This window comes from Hemiscyllium ocellatum, chromosome 2 (genome assembly GCF_020745735.1).
Source record: "Hemiscyllium ocellatum isolate sHemOce1 chromosome 2, sHemOce1.pat.X.cur, whole genome shotgun sequence".
NCBI classification, from domain to species: Eukaryota; Metazoa; Chordata; class Chondrichthyes; order Orectolobiformes; family Hemiscylliidae; genus Hemiscyllium; species Hemiscyllium ocellatum.
The window spans coordinates 5,644,409-5,667,075 of record NC_083402.1 but is presented as its reverse complement, the minus strand read 5'-3'; the positions used below and the strand labels follow the sequence as shown (position 1 = coordinate 5,667,075).

General features: G+C 44.8%; 1 protein-coding gene across 3 annotated transcripts in view; it reads right to left on the bottom strand.

Moving 5' to 3' along the window:
* Positions 1-22,667, bottom strand: part of LOC132826430 (FYN-binding protein 1) — a 191,492-nt gene that overhangs the window by 71,805 nt on the left and 97,020 nt on the right. For all 3 annotated transcript variants that reach the window (XM_060842351.1, XM_060842368.1, XM_060842360.1), the window contains exon 3: positions 11,085-11,181. In XM_060842351.1, the coding sequence (XP_060698334.1) occupies positions 11,085-11,181 (97 nt within the window). The remainder of the gene's footprint in view (positions 1-11,084; positions 11,182-22,667) is intronic.

Here is a 22,667-nt window from a genome sequence, read left to right as displayed (position 1 = left end):
CTGATTAGAGTTATACCAGGCACAGAGGAAGATGGTTGTGGTTGTTAGAGGTCAGTCATCCCAGCTCCAGGACATCGTTGCAGGAGTTCCTCAAGGGAATGTCCTAGACCCAATCATCTTCAGCTGCTTCATCAATGACCTTCCCTCCGTCACAAGGTCAGAAGTGGGGGATGTTCACCAATGATTGCACAATGTTCAGAACCATGTGTGTGACTCCTCAGACACTGAAGCAGTCCATGCTCAAATGCAACAATATCCAGGCTTGGGCTGGTAAATGCCATGCAATGACTATCTCAAATAAGAGACAATCAAATGACAGCCCTTTGACATTCAATGGTGTTACCATCACCAAAATCCCCTCTCTCAATAACCTGGGGATTTCCCTTGACGAGAAACTGAATTGACCTTGCCATATAAATACAGTGGCTACAAGAACAGGTCAGAGGTTAGGAATGCTGTAGCGAGAACTCACCTCCTGACTTCCCAACGACTGTCCAGCAGCTACAAGGTACAAGTCAGGAGTGTGATGGAATACTCCCCACTTGCCTGGATGAGTGCACCTCCAACAACACTCAACACCATTTAGGACAAAGCAGCCGCTTGATTGGCATCAATGCACAGTAGCAGCAGTGTGTATAAGATGCACGACAGAAATTCACCAAAGATCCTCAGACAGCACCTTCCCATGAACATTTCCATCTAGAAGGACAAGGGCAGCAGGTACATGGGAACACCACCCCCTGCAAGATCTCCTCCACGCCACTCACCATCCTGACTTGGAAATATACCATTGTTCCTTCACTGTCATTGGACGAGAATTCTGGAATTCCCTCTCTAAGGGCATTGTGGGTCTACCCAGAGCTCATGGACTGCAGTGGTTCAAGAAGACAGCTCACCCCCACCTTCTCAAGGGCAATAAATGCTGACCCAGCCAGCAATGCTCACATCTGAAGAGTGAATTAAAAATGAAGTCAATGAAAGTCAGGCTGGCGCAGGAAGCAATTAGGAAGGCCAATGATCTAGTTGCTTTTATTGCAAGAGGACTTGAGTTCAGAAATTGGGAAGCCTTCTTGTAGGATCTTGGTGAGATCACATCATTTTACCTCAGTAAGGAAGTACTAGCCATAGAGGGAAGACTGCAGACTTTCACTGGCTGATACCAGGGATGGTAGGACTGTCTGAAGAGGAGAGATTAGAGTCATAGGGAGAGTCCTTCGGTCCACCATGTCTATGCCAACCAGCAAACACCAAAACTACACTAATCCCATTTATCGGTAATTGGTCCATAGCCTACTATGCCCTGGCACTTTATAGATCGGTTTGACGGAGTTGGGTTCTTTTTAAAAATTCATTCATGGATGTGGCTGTCATTAGCTGGACCAGTATTTATTGTCCAGCTGACAGCTCCCAGTCAACCACATTGCTATGGGTCTGGAGTCACATGAAGGCCAGGCCAGGTGAGAATGGCAGAGTTCCTTCCCTGAGAGATAGTAGAGAGCCAGATGGGTTTTTCCTGACAATCAATAATAGTTTTGTGGTCACAATTAGGCTCTTATTTCCAGATTATTGTTGAATTCAAATTCCACCATCTGCCCTGATAAGCTTTGAACCCAGGTCTCAACAACATCATGCGTGCCTCTGGATTAATGTGCAATGAAAAAATACCACTGGGCCATTGCTTTAGACTTGAGAAGGATGAGATGGGATCTGGTTGAAATGTATAAAGTTCTAACAGGGCTGGACAGACCAGAGACAGAAAAGGATGTTTTCCCTGACTGGGAAGTCTAGAACCAGGAGCCATAGTCTCACAATACTGAGTAGACCATTTTGGACCCAGATGGGGAAACATGTCTTCACTCAGAGGGGAGTGATCCTGTGGAATTCTCTACCCAGAAAACCATGGAGGTATTCAAGAAAGAGACAGATAATATTTTAGATTTAAGGCATCAAAGGGTGTGAGGAGGAAGTGCGGATATGACATTGAGATTGAGGATTAGCCATGATCATATTGAATGGTGGAGCAGACCCAAAGGGCCAAATGGCCTCCTGCTGCTCCTAATTTCTGTTACTGTCCATCCCTAGCACCTCTGAGCTGGCGGCATTATGAGAGGACCTGCTGATCACCCGGAAAATTCCAAAAGTGGTTTTGTCAAGGATTTAAATATTTTCAAAGCCACAAGTGTTCACATTGGCCACAGGTGAACCTCTCGATGCAGAGTAATCCTGGACTGGAACAGGAAACATTGTGATCTGTGTGAGCCACTGAACAGAACTCCAGCCCTGAACAAGCTGGAGTTATACACCCTCTGGGTTTGAAGTAACTATGGAGGGACGGTACTGTTTCACTCCTGATCTAGTGTTTGGCAGCATTGTCCAATGCTCTCCAGTGACTGCGCGACTTTCAGTGGTACAGGGTTTGTTCTTCCTCTCTCCAGACCTGCCCCTGAACCCAGCATCACATAAAAGGCAAAACCACCAAGAGCTGAAAAGGTTGGTTTACCAAATTAGAGCCATAGAGATGTACGGCATGGAAACAGACCCTTCGGTCCAACCTGTCCATGCCGACCAGATATCCTAACCCAATCTAGTCCCACCTGCCAGCACCTGACCCATATCCCTCCAAACCCTACCTATTCATATACCCATCCAAATGCCTCTTAAATGTTGCAATTGTACCAGCCTCCACTGTATCTTCTGGCAGCTCATTCCATACACGTACCAACCTCTGCTTGAAAAAGTTGCCCCTTAGGTCTCTTTTATATTTTTCCCCCTGTCACCCTAAACCTATGTCCTCTAGTTCTGGACTCCCCCACCCCAGGGAAAGGACTTTGTATATTTATCCTATCCATGCCCCTCATAATTTTGTACACCTCTATCAGGTCATCCCTCAGCCTCCGAAGCTCCGGGGAAAACAGCCGCAGCCTGTTCAGCCTCTCCCTGTAGCAACATCCTTGTAAATCGTTTCTGAACCCTTTCAAGTTTCACAACACCTTTCGCATAGGAAGGAGACCAGAATTGCACGCAATATTCCAACAGTAGCCTAACCAATGTCCTGTACAGCCGCAACATGACCTCCCAACTCCTGTACTCAATACTCTGACCAATAAAGGAAAGCATACCAAACACTGCCTTCACTATCCTATCTACCTGCAACTCCACTTTCAAGGAGGTATGAACCTGCACTCCAAGGTCTCTTTGTTCAGCAACACTCCCCAGGACCTTACCATTAAGTGTATTAGTCCAGCTAAGATTTGCTTTCCCAAAATGCAGCACCTTGCATTTATCTGAATTAAACTCCATCTGCCCTTGGGAAATAAAGCAGGGCAGGTGACTGAGGTGTCAGTGGGGGAGCACTTTGGGACCAGTAACTATAAGTCTATTCATTTTAAAATAGTGATGGAAAAGGATAGACCAGATCTAAAAGTTGAAGTTCTAAATTGGAGAAAGGACAATTTTTGATGGTATTAGGCAAGAACTTGCGAAAGCTGATTGGAGACAGATGCTCGCAGGTAAAGGGACGGCTGGAAAATGGGAATCCTTCAGAAATGAGATAACGAGAATACAGAGAAAGTATATTCCTGTCAGGGTGAAAGGGAAGGCTGGTAGGTATAGGGAATGCTGGATGACTAAAGAAATTGAGGGTTTGGTTAAGAAAAAGAAGGAAGCGTATGTCAGGTATAGACAGGATAGATCGAGTAAATCCTTACAGTATAAAGAAAGTAGGAGTATACTTAAGAGAGAAATCAGAAGGGCAAAAAGGAGACATGAAATAGCTTTGGCAAATAGAATTAAGGAGAATCCAAAGGGTTTTTACAAATATATTAAGGACAAAAGGGTAACGAGGGAGAGAATAGGGCCCCTCAAAGATCAGCAAGGTGGCCTTTGTGTGGATCAGTATTTACTGTGGAAAAGGATATGGAAGATATAGACTGTAGGGAAATAGATGGTGACATCTTGCAAAATGTCCAGATTACAGAGGAGGAAGTGCTGGATGTCTTGAAACGGGTAAAGGTGGATAAATCCCCAGGACCTGATCAGGTACCCAAGAACTCTGTGGGAAGCTAGAGAAGTGATTGCTGTGCCTCTTGCTGAGATATTTGTATCATCGATAGTCACAGGTGAGGTGCCGGAAGATTGGAGGTTGGCAAACGTGGTGCCACTGTTTAAGAAGGGCAGTAAGGACAAACCAGGGAACTATACACTAGTGAGCCTGACCTCAATGGTGTTCTACAAACAAACGTTTGAAAATTTCATACGAAGGCTTGGTCACATCCCTGAATGATCATGAGCTACACTCGCTCCATTTTCCTAACATCGTGACTTCCTTCTTGTACTTTGCTGGTTTTCATGAATTGACCAACGATTGCTGCTTCAGTTGCATTGTTTTGGAATTCACACGCCATTAGTTAAAGACCACAGGGCAATAGAAATCAGGCTATTTGATTAATTTCTGTGGTGTACCAGAAAAACCTCAGGTGACCTTTCTTCATTTCCTGTGCCACGCCTGACCTCACTCACCCTTTCAGACGTAGTTCAGTGTTTTGTTTATATTTTCGGGGGACCCTGCAATGTCATTTCTGCCTTCAGACATTAAAGAATTGAACCAGATTTTAAAGTCCAGAAGCTGACCATTTGGCCTAATTAGTCCATCTCTCTCCTTGTAAATCTCTCAATATTTTCCTTCCATTACTTACGGTCTCATTTATTTGAAATGTACGTTCCTGAGGGAACTTGCCAGGGTGGATGATGAAAGATGTTTACCCTCATTGGAAAGACTAGAATGCGGGACCATAGTGACCATTGAATACTTTTAAGGCAGAGGTAGATTGATTCTTCAACAAGAGAGTTAAAGGCTATCAGGGGTAAGTGGGAACATGGAGTTGAGGTTACAGCGATAGTCTTGGTGAATGTTGGCAATGGGCCGAATAGCCTAGTCTTGCTCCTTGTTCATACTCCCAGCTTCCCAGAAATGACTCAATGGCTCCCTGTGTTTTACATTCGCTGGCTAAAGAGATTAAGTTGTAGCTGAAGATCAATCAAAATTTTGCAGCTTTTTGTTATTATTTGTTCACATGTTGCTTGCTGGGATAACATTTATTACTCAAGAGTGGAATAACTTGCTAGGCCACAGGAGAGGCCAGTTAAAAGTCAGCCACATTAATGTGAGTCTGGAGCCATGTGTAGGCCAGACCAGGTAAGGATGACTGATTTCCTTCCCTCAAGGACATTAGTAGCCCAGATGGGTGTTGACAATAATCGGCAATGTTTAGATGGTTGCCATTGGTGGGATTTGAAGACAGGTCCCTTGAACATTAATCTGGAATTCTGGATCGTAAAGACATAACCAGAACAGGAACATTTCCTCTCAAAGAATGTCTCACTCCAGCAAATATTCTTCTCATCTCAGAACGCCTGCTCCTGATCATTCTCCACTTTGAACTTATTGTCCTCCTATTGTTACAGTGCTGACTCAAACTTCTTGTGATCTCTTGCCTTAGCAGACTCTCTTCCCATATCTCACATGATGGTGATGATTAGCAGGTCATTTTAAAAGGAAATCTTCAAGCCTTCCTTAACCCTTCTGTCCCTGTCAACCACTACCCTAGGCTTGGAATCTGCTCTTGGTTGTCAGAGAGCAAACTGGGGGAAAAACACCAGATTACTCAAGTGAGGGGGAAAAGTCCTATTTTTGACCAACTAATTGTCCTCAGAACATGTGATCAGAAAGATGTGTTTGAATGCAGCCAAGTCTTTGGGTAGTTGGTTGGAAAACCTCTCCATCTGTAAAATCCTGCCCATGCTTTCAAGTGAAGATAGTGTGTGGTTTGGAGGGGAACTTACAGAGTGTGAGATGCTTATATACCTGCTGTCGTCAACCTGCTAGGCGATGTGTGTGTGTGTGTGGGGGGTGGCACTTGGAAAATGCTGTTGGAGGAAAGATTTTATTACTGTTCCTTCACTGTCGCTATGTCAAAATCCTGGAATTCTCCCCCTAAGGGCATTGTGGGTCCACTTACACAACATGGACTGCAGCCAAGAGTGTGGTGCTGGAAAAGCACAGCAGCCCAGGCAGCATCCGTGGAGCAGGAAAATTGATGTTTCAGGCCAGAGACTTTCATCAGGAATGAGACTGGGAGCCTCAGGGTGGACAGATAAATGGAAAGGGGGGGGGGCTGGGGGAAGGTAGTTGAGAATGCAATAGGTGGATGGAGGTGGGGGCCAAAGGTGATAGATCGCAGGGAAGGGTGAAGTAGATAGAAGGAAGATGGACAGATGGGATAGGTCAAGAGGACAGTGCTGAGCTGGAAGGTTGGAAATGGGGTAAGGTGGGGGAGGGGAAATGAGGAAACTGGTGAAATCCACTTCAAGAAGGCAGCTGACCCCCATCATCTCAAGAAGCAACTAGAGACAAGCAATAAATGCCGGACCCAGCCAGCGATGCACACCTCCTATGAATGAAATTTTAAAAATCATCGATTTCAATGTCACTTTCCTGCATTACCCCTGTATTCCTAGAGGTCACGAAATTCCTGTCTCAATAACTGAGCCCACTGCATTCTGGGTCAGAGGATTCTCAAGATTCTCTGTTTTTTGAGTAAAGAAATCCCTCTTAATCTCAGTCTTATTAAACACTCTGACCTTTACTCTGAGACTGTGTCCCCTAGTTCTAGCTCATTGCCAACTCCAGCAATTCTGCTTCTCCCCCACTGAACTCTGTATGAATTTTAAAAGTTTCAATTAGATCATTGCACATCCTTCGAAATTCTAGGAAATACAGACCCAGGTCCTGCGAAACTAATCCTGCTAATCAGTCAGATGAATTTCTGGTGCACTTTCTCTATGGCAATCAGAGTCTTCCATAGGTAAGGGGGTCAGAAGGTAGTCTCACAAACTTGCTATAATATTCAAGCCAGATAGTTTTACTCCTGCACTCAATTCCTTTTGCAATGGAGGCTAATTATATACCTTTCCCTTCCTAATAGCATGCTGCAGCTACTTGTTAGCTATGAGTGACTTATGAACAAAGATGCCCAAATCCTTTTGGACAGTGATCTTTTCTAATCTCTCACCATTCAAGGAATACTCTGTTGGTCTGATCCCTCTAGCAAAGCGGATAATGTCACTGTCATCCTCATAATATTCCGCCAGACATGTTCTTGCCCACTCCTCAAGTCGTCCAGCTCCCCTTAATCCTCAGTCCTTATCCTTGAAACATCCTCATAACCTACATTTCCATGTAGTTTGTGTCAGTGGTATTGAGTATAAGAGCTGGCAGGTCATGTTAAAATTGTACAAGACTTTGGTTTGGCCGCATTTAGAATACTGCGTACAGTTCTAGGTGCCACATTACCAAAAGGATGAGGACACTTTAGAAAGGGTGCAGAGAAGGTTTACGAGGATGTTGCCTGGTATGGAAGGTGTTAGCTATGAAGAGAGATTGAGTAGGTTAGGATTATTTCATTATGAAAAAGGAGATTGAGGGAGGACCTGATTGAGATCTATAAAATCATGAAGGGTATCGACAGGGTAGATGGAGATAAGCTTTTTCCCAAGGTGAGGGATTCAGTAATGAGAGGTCACACATTCAAGGTGAGAGGTCACACATTCAAGGTGGATATACATGGCAAGTACTTTATTCAGACTGTAGTAGGTGCCTGGAATGCGTTGCCAGTAGAGGTGGTAGAGGCAGGCATGGTAGATTCATTTAAGTTGCGTCTGGACAGATGCATGAGTAGGTGGGGAGCAGAGGGATACAGAGGCTTAAGAATTGGGCGATAGGTTTAGACAGTGGATTTGGATCGGCTCAGGCTTGGAGGGCCAAAGGGCCTGTTCCTGGGCTGTAAATTTTCTTTGTTTTTTGTTCTTTGTACATTTTCTTTCCCATCCAAATAACTTAACAAATCGTTAACAGCTTGGGACCAAGCCCTGTTTCTTGTGATACTGCACCAGTCACAACTCCCTAACCATGAGTGACCTGTTTATTCATTCTCTGTTTTCATTCCATTAAAACATTACCAATCTTCACCAGTTTATTACATCCTATCTCATGTGCAGCAGTTTTTCTGGCTAATCTGGGGGGAATTTAGTTGAAAGCATTCTAAAAATTCCATTGGCTACCCTTTATCTACTTTGCAAGTTATATCCTCAAAAAACTCTAACCAGTTTATCAACATGATTTTCCCCTCATTATTCCATGTTGACTCGGCCAAAACAAGTCATTATTTTCCAGATGTTCAGTTATCAAATACTTAAGGATCAATGGTAGAGGGTCTCTTCTGGCACAGTGGTATGTCCCTATGTTGGGCTCAGAGATCGAGGTTAAAGTCCCACTTGCTCTGTGGGTATCATATAATATTTATGAATTTGTTGGTTAGAAAATATCTCAATTCTAGTATTTTTCCTACCACTGATGTCAGTTCTGGTCTGTTGTTTACTTCCTCCTTCCTTTCTTAAATACTGTGGGTTTCACTTGCACCTTCCAATCTGTGGCTATCACTCCACAACTTATAGAACATAGAACATTTATAGCGCAGTCCAGGCCCTTTGGCCCTGGATGTTGTGCTGACCTGTCATACCAATCTGAAGCCCATCTAACCTACACTATTCCATGTACATCCATATACTTGCCCAATGATGACTTAAATGTACTTAAAAGTTGGCGAACCTACTACCGTTACAGGCAAAGTATTCCATACCCTTACTACTCTCTGAGTAAAGAAACTACCTCTGACATCTGTCCTATATCTATCACCCCTCAATTTAAAGCTATGGCCCTTCATGCTCACCATACTTGGAAAAAGGCTCTCCCTGTCCACCCTATCTAACCCTCTGATTATCTTATATGTCTCTATTAAGTCACCTCTCAACCTTCTTCTCTCTAACAAAAATATCCTCAAGTCCGTCAGCCTTTCCTCATAAGACCTTCCCTCCATACCAGGCAACATCCTGGTAAATCTCCTCTGCACCCTTTCCAAAGCTTCCACATCCTTCTTATAATGCGGTGACCAGAACTGTACACAATACTCCAAGTGCAGCTGCACCAGAGTTTTGTACAGCTGCAGCATAACCTCATGGTTCCGGAACTTGATCCCTCTATTAATAAAAGCTAAAACACTGTATGCCTTGTTAACAACCCTGTCAATCTGGGTGGCAACTTTCAAGGATCTGAGTACCTGGACACCGAGATCTCTCTGCTCATCTACATTCCCAAGGATCTTACCATTAGCCCAGTACTTTGAATTCCGGTTACTCCAACCAAAGTGAATCACTTCACACTTGTCCGCATTAAACTCCATTTGCCACCTCTCAGCCTAGCTCTGCAGCTTATCTATGTCTCTCTGTAACCTACAACATCCTTCGTCACTATCCACAACTCCACCGACCTTAGTGTCATCTGTAAATTTACTAACCCACCCTTCAACACCCTCATCCAGGTCGTTTATAAAAATGACAAACAGCAGTGGACCCAACACCGACCCTTGTGGTACACCACTGGTAACTGGACTCCAGGATGAACATTTCCCATCAACCACCACCCTCTGTCTTCTTTCAGCAAGCCCATTACTGATCCAAACTGCTATATCTCCCACAATCCCATTCCTCCGCAATTTATACAATAGCCTACTGTGGGGAACCTTATCGAACGCTTTGCTGAAATCCATATACACCACATCAACCGATTTACTCTCATCTACCTGTTTGGTCACCTTCTCAAAGAACTCAATAAGATTTATGAGGCACGACCTACCCTTCACAAAACCATGCTGACTATCCCTAATCAAATTATTCTTTTCTAGATGATTATAAATCCTATCTCTTATAACCTTTTCCAACACTTTACCAACAACTGAAGTAAGGCTCAGTGATCTATAATTACCAGGGTTGTCTCTACTCCCCTTCTTGAGCAGGGGAACCACATTTGCTATCCTCCAGTCTTCTGGCACTATTCCTGTAGACAATGACGATTTAAAGATCAATGCCAAAGGCTCAGCTCCTCCCTGGCTTCCCAGAAGATCCTAGGATAAAGCCCATCCGGCCCAGGGGAATTATCTATTTTCACGCTCTGCAGGATTTCTAATACCTCTTCCTTGTGAACCTCAATCCCACCTAGTCTAGTAGCCTGTATCTCAGTATTCTCCTCGACAACATTGTCACTTTCTAGAGTGAATACTGTTGAAAAATATTCATTTAGTGCTTCCCCTATCTCCTCTGACTCCACACACAACTTCCCACTACTATTCTTGATTGGTCCTAATCTTACTCTTGTCATTCTTTTATTCCTTAAATACCTGTAGAAAGCCTTAGGGTTTACCCTGATCCTATCCGCCAACAACATTATCTTTGAAGATGATCACCAAGACATCACTATGTCCATAACCAACCCTCTGAAGAGCATCCCACCCAGACCCACTCCATCCCTGTCACCCTGCATTTCCCATGACTAATCCATCCTAACCTGCACATCTTTGGACTGTGGGAGGAAACTGGAACACGAGGAGGAAACCCTTGCAGACAGGGGGAGAAAATGCAAACTGCACACAGACAGTTGTCCCAAGCTGGAATTGAACCCAGGTCCCTGTGAGGCAGCAGTGCCAACCACTGGGCCATTGAGCTGCCCTACTTTTTCAGTGTGATGATGGGTTGTACCTCTACCATCCTGACAGGCAGCTCGACCCAGATTCCCTGTGGAATGCCCTGTCTATACATCCCATCCCTCACCTTAAATCTAAGCCCCTGGTCAGTGATCCCTCCACCCACGAGTAAAGTTGCTTCCTATCTATCTTATTTTTGATCCTATTAATTTTATATATCTCAATCATATCCCTTCAGGCTCCTCTACTGTCCAATATTTGGACTGTGGGAGGAAACCGGAGCACTGGGAGGAAACCCATACAGACAAACCCAGTTTGTCCAATCTCTCTCCATAATTAATTTCTGTAGCACACATCTCAATGTTAGAGCCATCTGCAGCATCTAACCAGCAGTCTGACAGTCACCAGAGTATAGTGAGCGTTCATTGGTCAACCAGTAAAAACCAAGGTACCAACTGGAGTCTTACTGCCCTCTTGTGCCAGTTTACTTACATGATCTCAGGTGGTTTGCCGATTGGAGGGCGAGGGGGCAGATTGGGTGCTGAGGGACTGGCTGTAGGCAGTGGCTTATTGGCAAGACGATTAGAAACTGTAAAACATACAATTATGAGAAATTAATGATATTGTTTAGAATGAGAAAATAATAACTTATCAGTAAGCAGTAAATCAAACATCAAGGCACTATAGGAGAGCAAAACCCTGACAGCAAGTCAGCAAGGGAAAAACACCCAGATCTCATGACACTAAATAGAATGGAAGAGTCTGATCTGCCTACTATTACATGTTCTGGTCTAATGGACCTGTGGAAATACAGATTGCCAAAGCCATAATTGTAAGGAGAAATTGATGCAATGCTGTTGTTTTGGTCTAATGGGCTGACACAATCTAGGGACACTCGACTGAATAGTTCTTCAAAAACTGATCTGGCTACCAAAGGGGCTGGACTGACTACACAGTGAGGTTTCCAGATACCTGATATATATGACACATTTCACAAACTTTTACATCTTTATATCTTGGCCCATGTAGAATACCTGTTTATCAATGTCTGAGTTTGTGTTTCTATATGTCCTGTCATAGAATCCCTACGGTGTGGAATCAGGCCATTTGGCTCAACAAGTCCACACCGACCCTCTGAAAAGCAATCCACCCAGACCCATTCCTCCTACCCTATTACTCTTCATTTAACCCTGACTAATGCACCTAACCTACGCAATCCTTAACACTATGGGCAACTTAGTATGGTCAATCCACATAACCTACACACCTTTAGATTGTGGGAGGAAACCCATGCAGACACAGGGAGAATGTTCAAACTTCGCTCAATCGCCAAGGCTGGAATGGAACCCAGATCCCTGGCGCTGTAGCCACCGTGCCACCCATGCCTTCATGTTCTACTCACAATATCTTCTTACAATCTCGGGTCAGTACCACTATTTGATGAACAGTTGTTCATCCTTTGTCCACAGGTCTCTGAGGATGTCTCCATTTGCTCATCAGAATTCTGTTTTGAATATAATTAACTCTGAGGACCTCCTCAGTGTGAGCTGTCTGTGCTAAATCACTCTGGATCTGCTTCCTGAGCCTCAAATAGCAAAGACATGCCAAACAATCCCTTTGAATGATCCCTTCCTTTCAATAAACTGCTTTTTAAAAAATTCATTCACAGGATGGGATGTCGCTTGCTGGGCTAGCATTTACTGTCCATCCCTAATTGCCCAGAGGACAGTTAAGAGTCAACCACATCGGAAATTGCCATCCTTACCTGGTCAGGAGTCACATGTAGGCCAGACCAGGTAAGGATGGCAATTTCCTTCCCCAAAAGACATTAGTGAATCAGATGGGTTTTTCTCCAATAATTGATAATGGTTTCATGGCCATTATTAGGTTCTTAATTATCAGATTTTTATAAAAAAGACATTGAGTTCAAATCCCACGATCTGCTGTGGTGGGATTTGAAACAAGGCTCCCAGAACCTTACCTGGATTGCTGGATTCGTCGCCTAGCAATGATACCGCTAAGCCATCAGCCTGCTCGCACCAGCCCTACCATTTACTTGTATGTTACTGCGACCAAGAAGTTCAAGGATGACACACGCTCGAAGCTGTATGGTTGCTGGGAAACACGATACAACGCACTAAACATGCCGACTCATTGCTCCCAACCCCGGGACCTGCTTCCCTTTGGATTCTGGTGGTTCTCACACTGGCAGAAACCATTCGAGGCAACGTTGGTGATAAATAATGAGGAGAGTAGCTGTAAACAACAGAGTGGTCAACTGGGCAGAGCCAGTGGCAAATGGAATTCTACCCAGAAAAAGGGTCACTTGCAGAGGGCTAACAAGGGAAAGGATTGCATTCGGAATGGTAGGAAGGGGAATGGACTGAAGATGAGATGCGCCTTGACGTACACACTCTTGAAGGCAGCAGGGAGTGGGCAGGTAACTTGGCAAGAAAGCATATGCAGTCGAGAGAGGCAGAGGAAATTCTCCAGGATGGTCCCTGGGCTGGAGGATCTGAACTATGAGGAAAGGTTGGTAAGGTTGGATCAACACAGACTGCTGGAGAAACTCAGCAGGTCTGGCAACATCTGTGGAGAGAGAAACAGAGTTAACACTTTGGTCTGATTTCCAGGATCTATATTGCCTTTAGTGGATGGGCTGCACTTGTTTTACTTGGAACAGTGAGAGTTGAAAGGTGACTTAATGGAGTTGAATAATATTACAGCAGGCATAGATAAGATGAATAATACACTATTTTCATCAATGTAGGGGTCAATAACCAAGAGGCAGAGATTGAAGGTAAAGGGTGGAAGGCTGAAAATGTGTTGCTGGTTAAAGCACAGCAGGTTAGGCAGCATCCAAGGAACAGGAAATTCGACGTTTCGGGCCAGAGCCCTTCATCAGGAAAGGGTGGAAGGCTAAAGAGAGAATTGAATGAAAAAGAAAAGGTTTTCACTGAGAGAGTGATGAGATTCTGGATCTCACTGTCTGAAAGAATAGTTGAGTCAGAAACGCATGTGACATTGAAGATATTCACTTGCCTGGTCATAACTGGGGGAAAGGATTAATGTAATCAATCTCACATGTATATGATGGGCCAAAATGCCTTCTTCTGAGTGATAAACATCTTTTCATCTCTGAGAATTCCATATTTTGACAACTTCCAATGACATTCCTAAATATACAGCCCAGTATTCTGAGGCTGTGCCCCACTGAGTTAGATTCCCTGAATCAGCCTCTCAGTATTTACCATGTCAAGTCCTTCAAAACCATATGTGTCCATTGACAGCACCCCTTCCTCTTCCAGACACCTCTTCATTTATCCCATTTATCTCAGGGCCCAATTGAGTTCACTTTCATTGTACCATCTCCAGTACAACTATTTTCTTTAAAATATGAAATGACACAAAACTAAGGGCTGTATAACCAGTAGTTTATTAGCCTATTTTATTAATTCGTGAGATATAGGTATCACTGGCAAGGATAACATTTATTGTCCAAAAGGCAACCACATTGCTTTGATCTCAAACATAGATCAGACCAGGTCAGGGCAACAGCTTCCTTCTATAAAGATGCGCAGGTTAGGGTGGATTGGTCAGGCTAAACTGCCCACAGGGTCCAGGGATGTGCAGGTTAGGGTGGATTGGCCAGGCTAAACTGTCCACAGGGTCCAGGGATGTGCAGGTTAGGGTGGGATTGGTCAGGCTAAACTGTCCACAGGGTCCAGGGATGTGCAGGTTAGGGTGGATTGGTCAGGCTAAACTGCCCACAGGGTCCAAGGATGTGCAGGTTAGGGTGGATTGGCCAGGCTAAACTGTCCACAGGGTCCAAGAGTGTGCAGGTTAGGGTGGGATTGGTCAGGGTAAACTGCCCACAGGGTCCAGAGATGTGCAGGTTAGGGTAGATTGGCCAGGGTAAACTGCCCACAGGGTCCAGAGACATGCAGGTTAGGGTGGATTGGCCAGGCTAAACTGTCCACAGGGTCCAGGGAGGTGCAGGTTGGTATGGATTGGCCAGGCTTAGCTGCCCACAGGGTCCAGGGATGTGCATATTAGGGTGGATTGGCCAGGCTTAGCTGCCCACAGGGTCCAGGAATGTGCAGGTTAGGGTGGATTGGCCAGACTAAATCGCACCCAGGGTCCAGGGATGTGCAGGTTAAGGTGGATTGGCCAGGCTAAATCGTACCCAGGGTCCAGGGATGTGGAGGTTAGGGTGGATTGGCCAGGCTAAATCTCTCCCAGGGTCCAGTGATGAGCAGGTTAAGGTGGATTGCCCAGGCTAAACTGTCCACAGGGTCCAGGGATGTGCAGGTTAGGGTGAATTGGCCAGACTAAACTGCCCACAGGGTCCAGGGATGTGCAGGTTAGGGTGGGTTGGCCAGACTAAACTGCCCACAGGGTCCAGGGATGTGCAGGTTAGGGTGGGTTGGCCAGACTAAACTGCCCACAGGGCCCAGGGATGTGCAGGTTAGGGTGGGTTGGCCAGGCTAAACTGCCCACAGGGCCCAGGGATGTGCAGGTTAGGGTGGGTTGGCCAGGCTAAACTGCTCACAGGATCCAGGGATGTGCAGGTTAGGGTGGGGTGGCCAGGTTAAACTGGCCACAGGGTCCAGGGATGTGCAGGTTAGGGTGGATTGGCCAGGCTAAACTGCCCACAGGGCCCAGAGATGTGCAGGCGCATGAGTCATGCAAACACAGAATTACGTGAATAGGGTATGGGGTTGGATTTATGTGGGATGCTCTTCAGAGGGTTGGTGCAGACTCAATGTGCTGAGTCTTTATGTCCTGTAGAGATTCTATGATTGAAAGGACTTTAGTGAACCACTCATGTTTTTAATCAGCAAACAAGAGACTGGCTTATTAATTCCAGACTTCCATTAGGTTCAATTTTCACCATCTGCCACAGTGGGACTTGAACTCACATTCACAGAACATTAATCTAGTAATATTACCATGACACCAGTAGCCTTCCTATTAAAAGGCTTGCTAAGAGTTGTTTTTAGGATAATAGTGTGGGTAGAGGACTGGTTGAAAGATAGGAAACAGAGAATAAGGATAAATGGGGCACTTGTAAGCTGTCAGGCTGTAATCAGTGGGACACTGCAATGCCTAAGGTATCTTAGATTAGATTAGATTCCCTACAGTGTTTCCCATGTCCACACTGACTCTCCAAAGAGTAACCAACCCGGACCCATTTCCCTCTGACGAATATATCTAACACCATGGCAATTTGACATGGCCAATTTACCCTGACTTGCACATCTTTGGACTGTGGGAGGAAACCGGAACACCCGGGGAAACTCACTCAGACACAGGCAGAATGGGCAAACCCCATGCAGGTAGTTGCCCAAGGCTGTAATTGAACCTGGCTCCCTGGCACTGAGTTGGCCTGGCCGATGTAGTCAGACTGCCAGAGAATCTCTGTACAGGTCCTGAGTCTTAGCTACATCACATGTTGGACAATGGAAGTGAGAATAGAATGCCTACAGTATGGAAACACGCCCTTCGGTCCAACAAATCCATACCGACCCTCCGAAGAGTCATCCACCCAAACCCATTCCCTTACCCTATATTTCCCTCTGACTAATTCATCTAACCTACACATCCCTGAACACTATGGACAATTTAGCATGGTCAATTCACCTGACCTGCACATCATTGGATTGTGGTAGTACTTAGAGGGAACCTGCAAAGACACGGGGAGAATGTGCAAAATCCACATTGACAGCCACCCAAGGGCGGAATCGAACCTAGGTTCCTGGTGCTGTGAGGCAGCAGTGTTAACCATTCAGCCACAATGCCACCCGAAGCATGACAAGGACACTTTAAATGTTTCACTTGGGAATTTGATGCTGTCTCCATGTCCTGGGAATAGGCTTCCCTAACATGAATCATGATTCAATGAAGAGGACAGGAAGCAGTGCAATGCAGTGAGGTGTCAACCTGGTGAAGCTACCAAATAGGGTTACTTACGGACACAAAATAAGCAGCAAGTGATAGACAGAGCTGTGTGATCACACAACCAACAATCAGACCTTAGCCCTATCACATCAGGTTGTGGGGATAATTAAGCAATAATTAAACAACTCATAACAGTCTTGTGAGGCTCCACAAATATCCCCATCTTCAATGATGGAAGAGCCTAGCACATCTGGGGGGAAAGCACAGTGGCTCAGTGGTTAGCACTGCTGCCTCACAGTGCCAGGGGCCCAGGTCTGATCCCTGCCTTGGGTGGAGTTTGCACATTCTCCCTGTGTCTGTGTGGAATCCAAAGATGTATAGGTTAGGTAAATTGGCCATGCTAAATTGCCCATAGTGTTCAGAGGGTGTAGAGGAATGGGTCTGGGGTGGGTTACGCTTTAGAGGGTGGGTGTGGACCTGTTGGGCTGAAGGACCTGTTTCTACACTATAGGGATTCTGTATCAGTGCAAAAGATACGGATGAAGAATTTGAAACAATCTTCAGTCAGAAGTGCCAAGTGGATGATCCATCTCAGCCTCCTCCAGTGGTCCCCGGCATCACCGATACCAGTCTTTAGCCAATTCAATTCACTCCAATTGATATCAAGAAATTCATTAAGCACTGGACACTGCTAAGGCTCTGGCTCCCTGGCAACAGTCTGGTGACAGTACTGAAGGCTGATGATCCAGAATCTACAACATTCCTGGTCTAACAACGTTTGGGAAAATATCTGGGTACTTGAGAAAGTTTGAAATATTAATACATTTGACAAGATCGTAAAACCTGAAAGCTAAACTTTTACTTCTAATCAAAGACTCAAGTCTAACTGACTTTCCATCTGAACTAGAATCTGAAGATCATCCACCATTCCACAGTGGTCAACATTTTGATTTCATCAACAGGAAACTCAGAAAACTATAAATCCTTGGAGTTCAGACTCTTGGCCTAAATTTTTGATATTTCCCCTTTGCTTTTTAAAAAAAAAATCCACAGTGTTGTCTAATTTGTTGTGTGAATGTGTGTGTTTGGGTTTAAGGGCACATTGTTTAATTTTGGAATAAAATTTAGTCATCTGTGCTACTTTAAACAAACCTGCTGAAAGTCTCATGTGATAATGGTAATAAAGGGATACAATTTAGCCATGTTCATGATTGAATTAAAACATTTATACAAATGAGATGGCTCATAGAATAGTGGATCTTAAAAATCAGCACAGTGCTCCAGCCAGAGCCACAACGCACAAATTATCAGCATGTGGTTCGACTTTACTCACTACGCCTTTCCATAATGACGGGGTGTTGTGGTAATGTTGCTGGATTAATAATCCAGAACCCTAGGCGAATGTCCCCAGGATATGGGTTTGAATCTACCATTGAATATATAGTGTGCTGGAGAAACTCAACAGGTCTAGTACCATCTGTGGAGAGAGAAACACAGTAAACATTTGAGTCCGAAGTGACTCTTCTCCAGAACCTTTATTTTGGAACAGAAGACCAGTCTAATGATGATTATGAATTTATAGTCGATTATCATAAAAATCCATCTGGTTCACTCATGTCCTGTAGGGAAGGACATGATTGGGGCTGCTAATCTGATCCAATCAGGGAGCCCTGGCTGACGGATATAAACAGGAGTATTCCCTCTTCCGCGGTTATGTTAGAACCCGGTGTCCTTGGAGAGGGAGCACACGGTGTCCACCAACATCCTGGAGTTGTTCAGGGGGAGGTGGGCGCCGCAGGGAGTGGAGTGCATCATTTCCACCTCCAACTCTATTTTGATTTAGTCCCTGCCCTCCCCTTCACTGTTTTGATCACACAGCATTGCGCTTTGATGTGAAGGGCACTGCTCGTCACAGGCCACTCGGGTGTTTTCCTATTTTCCTGGTGGTGGAAATTGAATAAAGATTTGTACATTTTGTGTCTTTCACTGTGTCTCACACCTGCACACACACACACACACACACCATGGGTGCTGGGGAAAAAAAATAAGCACTACTGCAGTTAGGCGGTAGTGTGGGGGTTAATAAGAAAAAAATAAACTGGAAATTTTAAAAAAAAGAACAAAAAAAATAAACAGGAGTATCAGAGGTTCTGTTCACTCTGAAAGCTGGCTCTGAGGAAGTTGAATCAGTGTCAAGGATTCTCCACATGTAAGGAAAGGATGACTTGGTGACGGGATACCACCTTCTGTGGAGTTATTTCAGTGGCAGCAATAGAAAAGGTTGCTCCTGAAGAAATTCACTTGCAACGTTCTGCGTGGGTTTCCTCCGGGTGCTCCGGTTTCCTCCCACAGTCACAAAGATGTGTGGGTCAGGTGAATTGGCCATGCTAAATTGCCTGTAGTGTTAGGTAAGGGGTAAATGTAGGGGTATGGGTGGGTTGCGCTTCGGCGGGTCGGTGTGGACTTGTTGGGCTGAAGGGCCTGTTTCCACACTGTAAATCTAATCTAATCTAATCTTAAAAAAAAAACAGTTGTCTTTGATTTTGGGTAAGCGTTTCTGGCATTGTGCCATTATTTATTTGGCACAACACTGTGGGCCGAAGGGCCTGTTCCTGTGCTGTACTGTTCTATGTTCTAACATCAGTGGAATAAAGGGAAAAAAAACCTTTGCCTTAAAATGTGGAATCATGGAAATGTACTGCCCTCTCAAGTGCAAAAGACCTTCTGGAATTATCTCAAAGAAGTGTGGGGGAGTTGTCAGCAGTATGCCAGCCCTTAATTTATCTCTCAGCCACCATTACAAAGAGAGATGATCTGCTCTTGATCACATTGCAGTTTGTGGGAGCTTGCTGTGTGTGAATTGAAGAATTCCGTCTGCACTAAACAAGCTGTGTCAGGACATTTACTTCCTCCTTGTTTATTCTGAGCACAACAATAATTAAAATAAAATGAGGAAGACTGAAGCAGAAGTGGAGAAAAGCAGAATTAACTGGAGCACTGGGTTCCGATCACTGGTGAAGTGGGTTTCTGTCTTTGATTCAGTTCCTAAGTGGAATCAGCTTTTCAGATGTGACCACAACTTCTTACAAAAAAAGCTACAATATAAACAAAAATAATGGAGAAACTCAGCAGGTGTGGCAGCATCTGCAGAGAGAGAGAGCGAGAAGCAGAGTTAATGGTTCAGATCTTTTGGCAGAATTAGTAGACGTTGGAGCACTGAAGTATGGACAGGGAGTTGGACGAGGATTGAACAGCCCTGTGGAACGCAGGAGAGATTACACGCCAAAAGGACTGGTGTTCCAGTTTTTAAGATTTATTCACTACCCTCAGCCTATCGGAATCTGCTTGTTTGGTTTGGCTAAAGCATACTTTCACATCATTGATCACTGCAGCCACTTTGGGCCCTACTGAATGGATCTGGTTCATTAGTGAAGGACAGAGATTTAATACACTGGGCCTACAGCTGAGGAGAAAAGCAAAAACATTGCACTGGAATTTAGGATAGGTTCAGAAATGTGTAACTTCTGGTTCTCAGCGGTGAAAAAAATTGTACTCAAAATCCATGGAGTTTGTTTCTTGCTGCTGACTCCCTGTAGATCTGTTTCTCTTTACTCTAGTATGGATCATGGACATGACAGAGAAACATAGAGGTTAGTATTAGCAGGAGGCCATTCAGCCCTTCGAGCCTGCCCTGCTATTCAATTGGATCATGGCTGATCATTCAACTCAGTCCCCTGTTCCTGCTTTCTCCCCCATTGTCTTTCATTAAGAGTCATTGGCACGGCAACATTTGCTGACCTCCCACCCCCCCACCAAGTCTCCCTTAAACTAATTAACTCTCCAGGCCATTTCAGAGACAGTGAGGTCTGCAGATGCTGGAAATCAGAGTTGAGAGTGTGGTGCTGGAAAAGCACAGCAGGTCAGGCAGCATCCGAGGAGCAGGAAAATCAACGTTTCAGGCAAAAGCCCTTCATCAGGAATGAGGATGAGGAATTCCTGATGAAGGGCTTTTGTCCGAAACGTGAATTTTCCTGCTCCTCGGATGCTGCCTGACCCGCTGTGCTTTTCCAGCAACACACTCTCAACATTTCAGAGGGCAGTTAAGAGTCAATTGATGCGGGCCTGGAGACCAGACTGGGTAAAGACTGCAGATTTCCATCCCTAAAATGGGAAGTGATGATCTAGTGGCATTATTACAAGACTATTAATGTTCTGGGGACCTTAGTTTGAATCCCATCACAGCAGAGTTCGAATTCACTAAAAATCTGAAAGTGAAAATCTAATTCTAACCGTGAAGAGATTGTTATAAAAACGAATCTGGCTCACTACTGTCCTTACCTGCTCTGGCCTACAGGTGACTCTAGACCTACAGCAAAGTGGGTGGCTTTTAACTGCCCTCTGGGCAATTAGGGATGGGCAATAAATGCTGTCCTGGCCAGTGATGTTCAACTAGCCATGAAACGACACGACCAGCTATCCTTAGTAGCCACACACGCAGATGACAAGCAACATGAATTCGACTGGGACAACACTACTATTATAGGACAAGCCAAACAAAGAACAGCCAGAGAATTCCTAGAGGCATGGCACTCATCCACAGATTCAATCAATAAGCACATCGACCTGGACCCAAAATACCGACCACTGCAGCGGACAGCTGGAACTGACAACTGGAAGCAGCAGATTCAAATCACTATAAACGCCGGAGGAAAGATCACAGAAGTGCTTCACAGGAAGCTCCCAAGCGCTGAGGATGTCACCTAGACAGGGGACGGAACGTCTGCCACACAAATTCCCAGCTCGGCGAACAGAACCACAACAACGAGCACCCGAGCTACAAATCTTCTCACAAACTTTGAAGATATGCTGTATCTAACCCTGTGCTGTTCCTGCTCTGAGAGTGTTTGATGGGGACAGTGTAGAGGGAGCTTTACTCTGTATCTAACCACATGCTGGGTATATTTGATGGGGACAGTGCCATAGAGTCATGGAGTCATAGAGACATACAGCATGGAAACAGACCCTTCAATCAAACCCATCCGTGCCAACCAGATATCCTAACCTCATCTAGTCCCATTTGCCAGCACTTGGCCCATATCCCTCCAAACTCTTCCTATTCATATACCAATCCAGATGTCTTTTAAATGCTGGAATTGTACCAGTTTCCACCACATCCTCTGGCAAGTCATTCCATACACGCACCACCCTCTGTGTGAAAACATTGCCCCTTAGATCCCTGTTATATTTTTCCCCTCACCCTAAACCTATGCCCTCTAGTTCTGGAGTCCCCCATACCAGGGAAGAAACTTTGTCTATTTATCCTATCCATGCCACTCATGATTTTATAAACCTCTGTAAGGTCACCCCTCAATCTCCGACGCTCCAGGGAAAACAGCCCCAGCCTGTTCAGCCTCTCCCTGTAGCTCAAATCCTCCAACCCTGGCAAAATCATTGTAAATCTTTTTTGAACCCTTTCAAGTTTCACAACATACTTCCAATAGGAAGGAGACTAGAATTGCACGCAATATTCCAACAGTGGCCTAACCAATGTCCTGTACAGCTGCAACATGACCTCCCAACTCCTGTACTCAATACTCTTGACCAATAAAGGAAAGCATACCAAATGCCTTCTTCACTATCCTATCTACCTGCGACTCCACTTTCAAGGAGCTATGGACCTGCACTCCAAGGTCTCTTTGTTCAGCAACACTCCCGAGGACCTTACCATTAACTATATAAGTCCTGCTAAGATTTACTTTCCCAAAATGCATTTAAACTCCATCAGCCACTCCTCAGATCCTGTTGTAATCTGAGTAACCTTCTTCGCTGTCCACTACACTTCCAATTTTGGTGTCATCTGCAAACTTACTAACTGTACCTCTTATGTTCACACCCAAATCATTTATATAAATGTTGAGCGATCTTTGACACTTAAAACAATATGGAAGATTTTCAGACTATCTTATCCTGTACTTCGATTGCCAACTCCCACAATCTCAGCAATGAGACGGTCAATTTTAAACTCAAGGCATCTGATCGGAATAAGGGGGAAGTGTGATTGAATGAAGCTGCTGTAAAAGTTTCTCGGGGGGGAGGAAGCTGAGCATCCAGGCAGAGTAAAAGCTGACACTGTTTCCTGTGAGAGAAATTTGCTTCCTGTATTGGGACACTGAG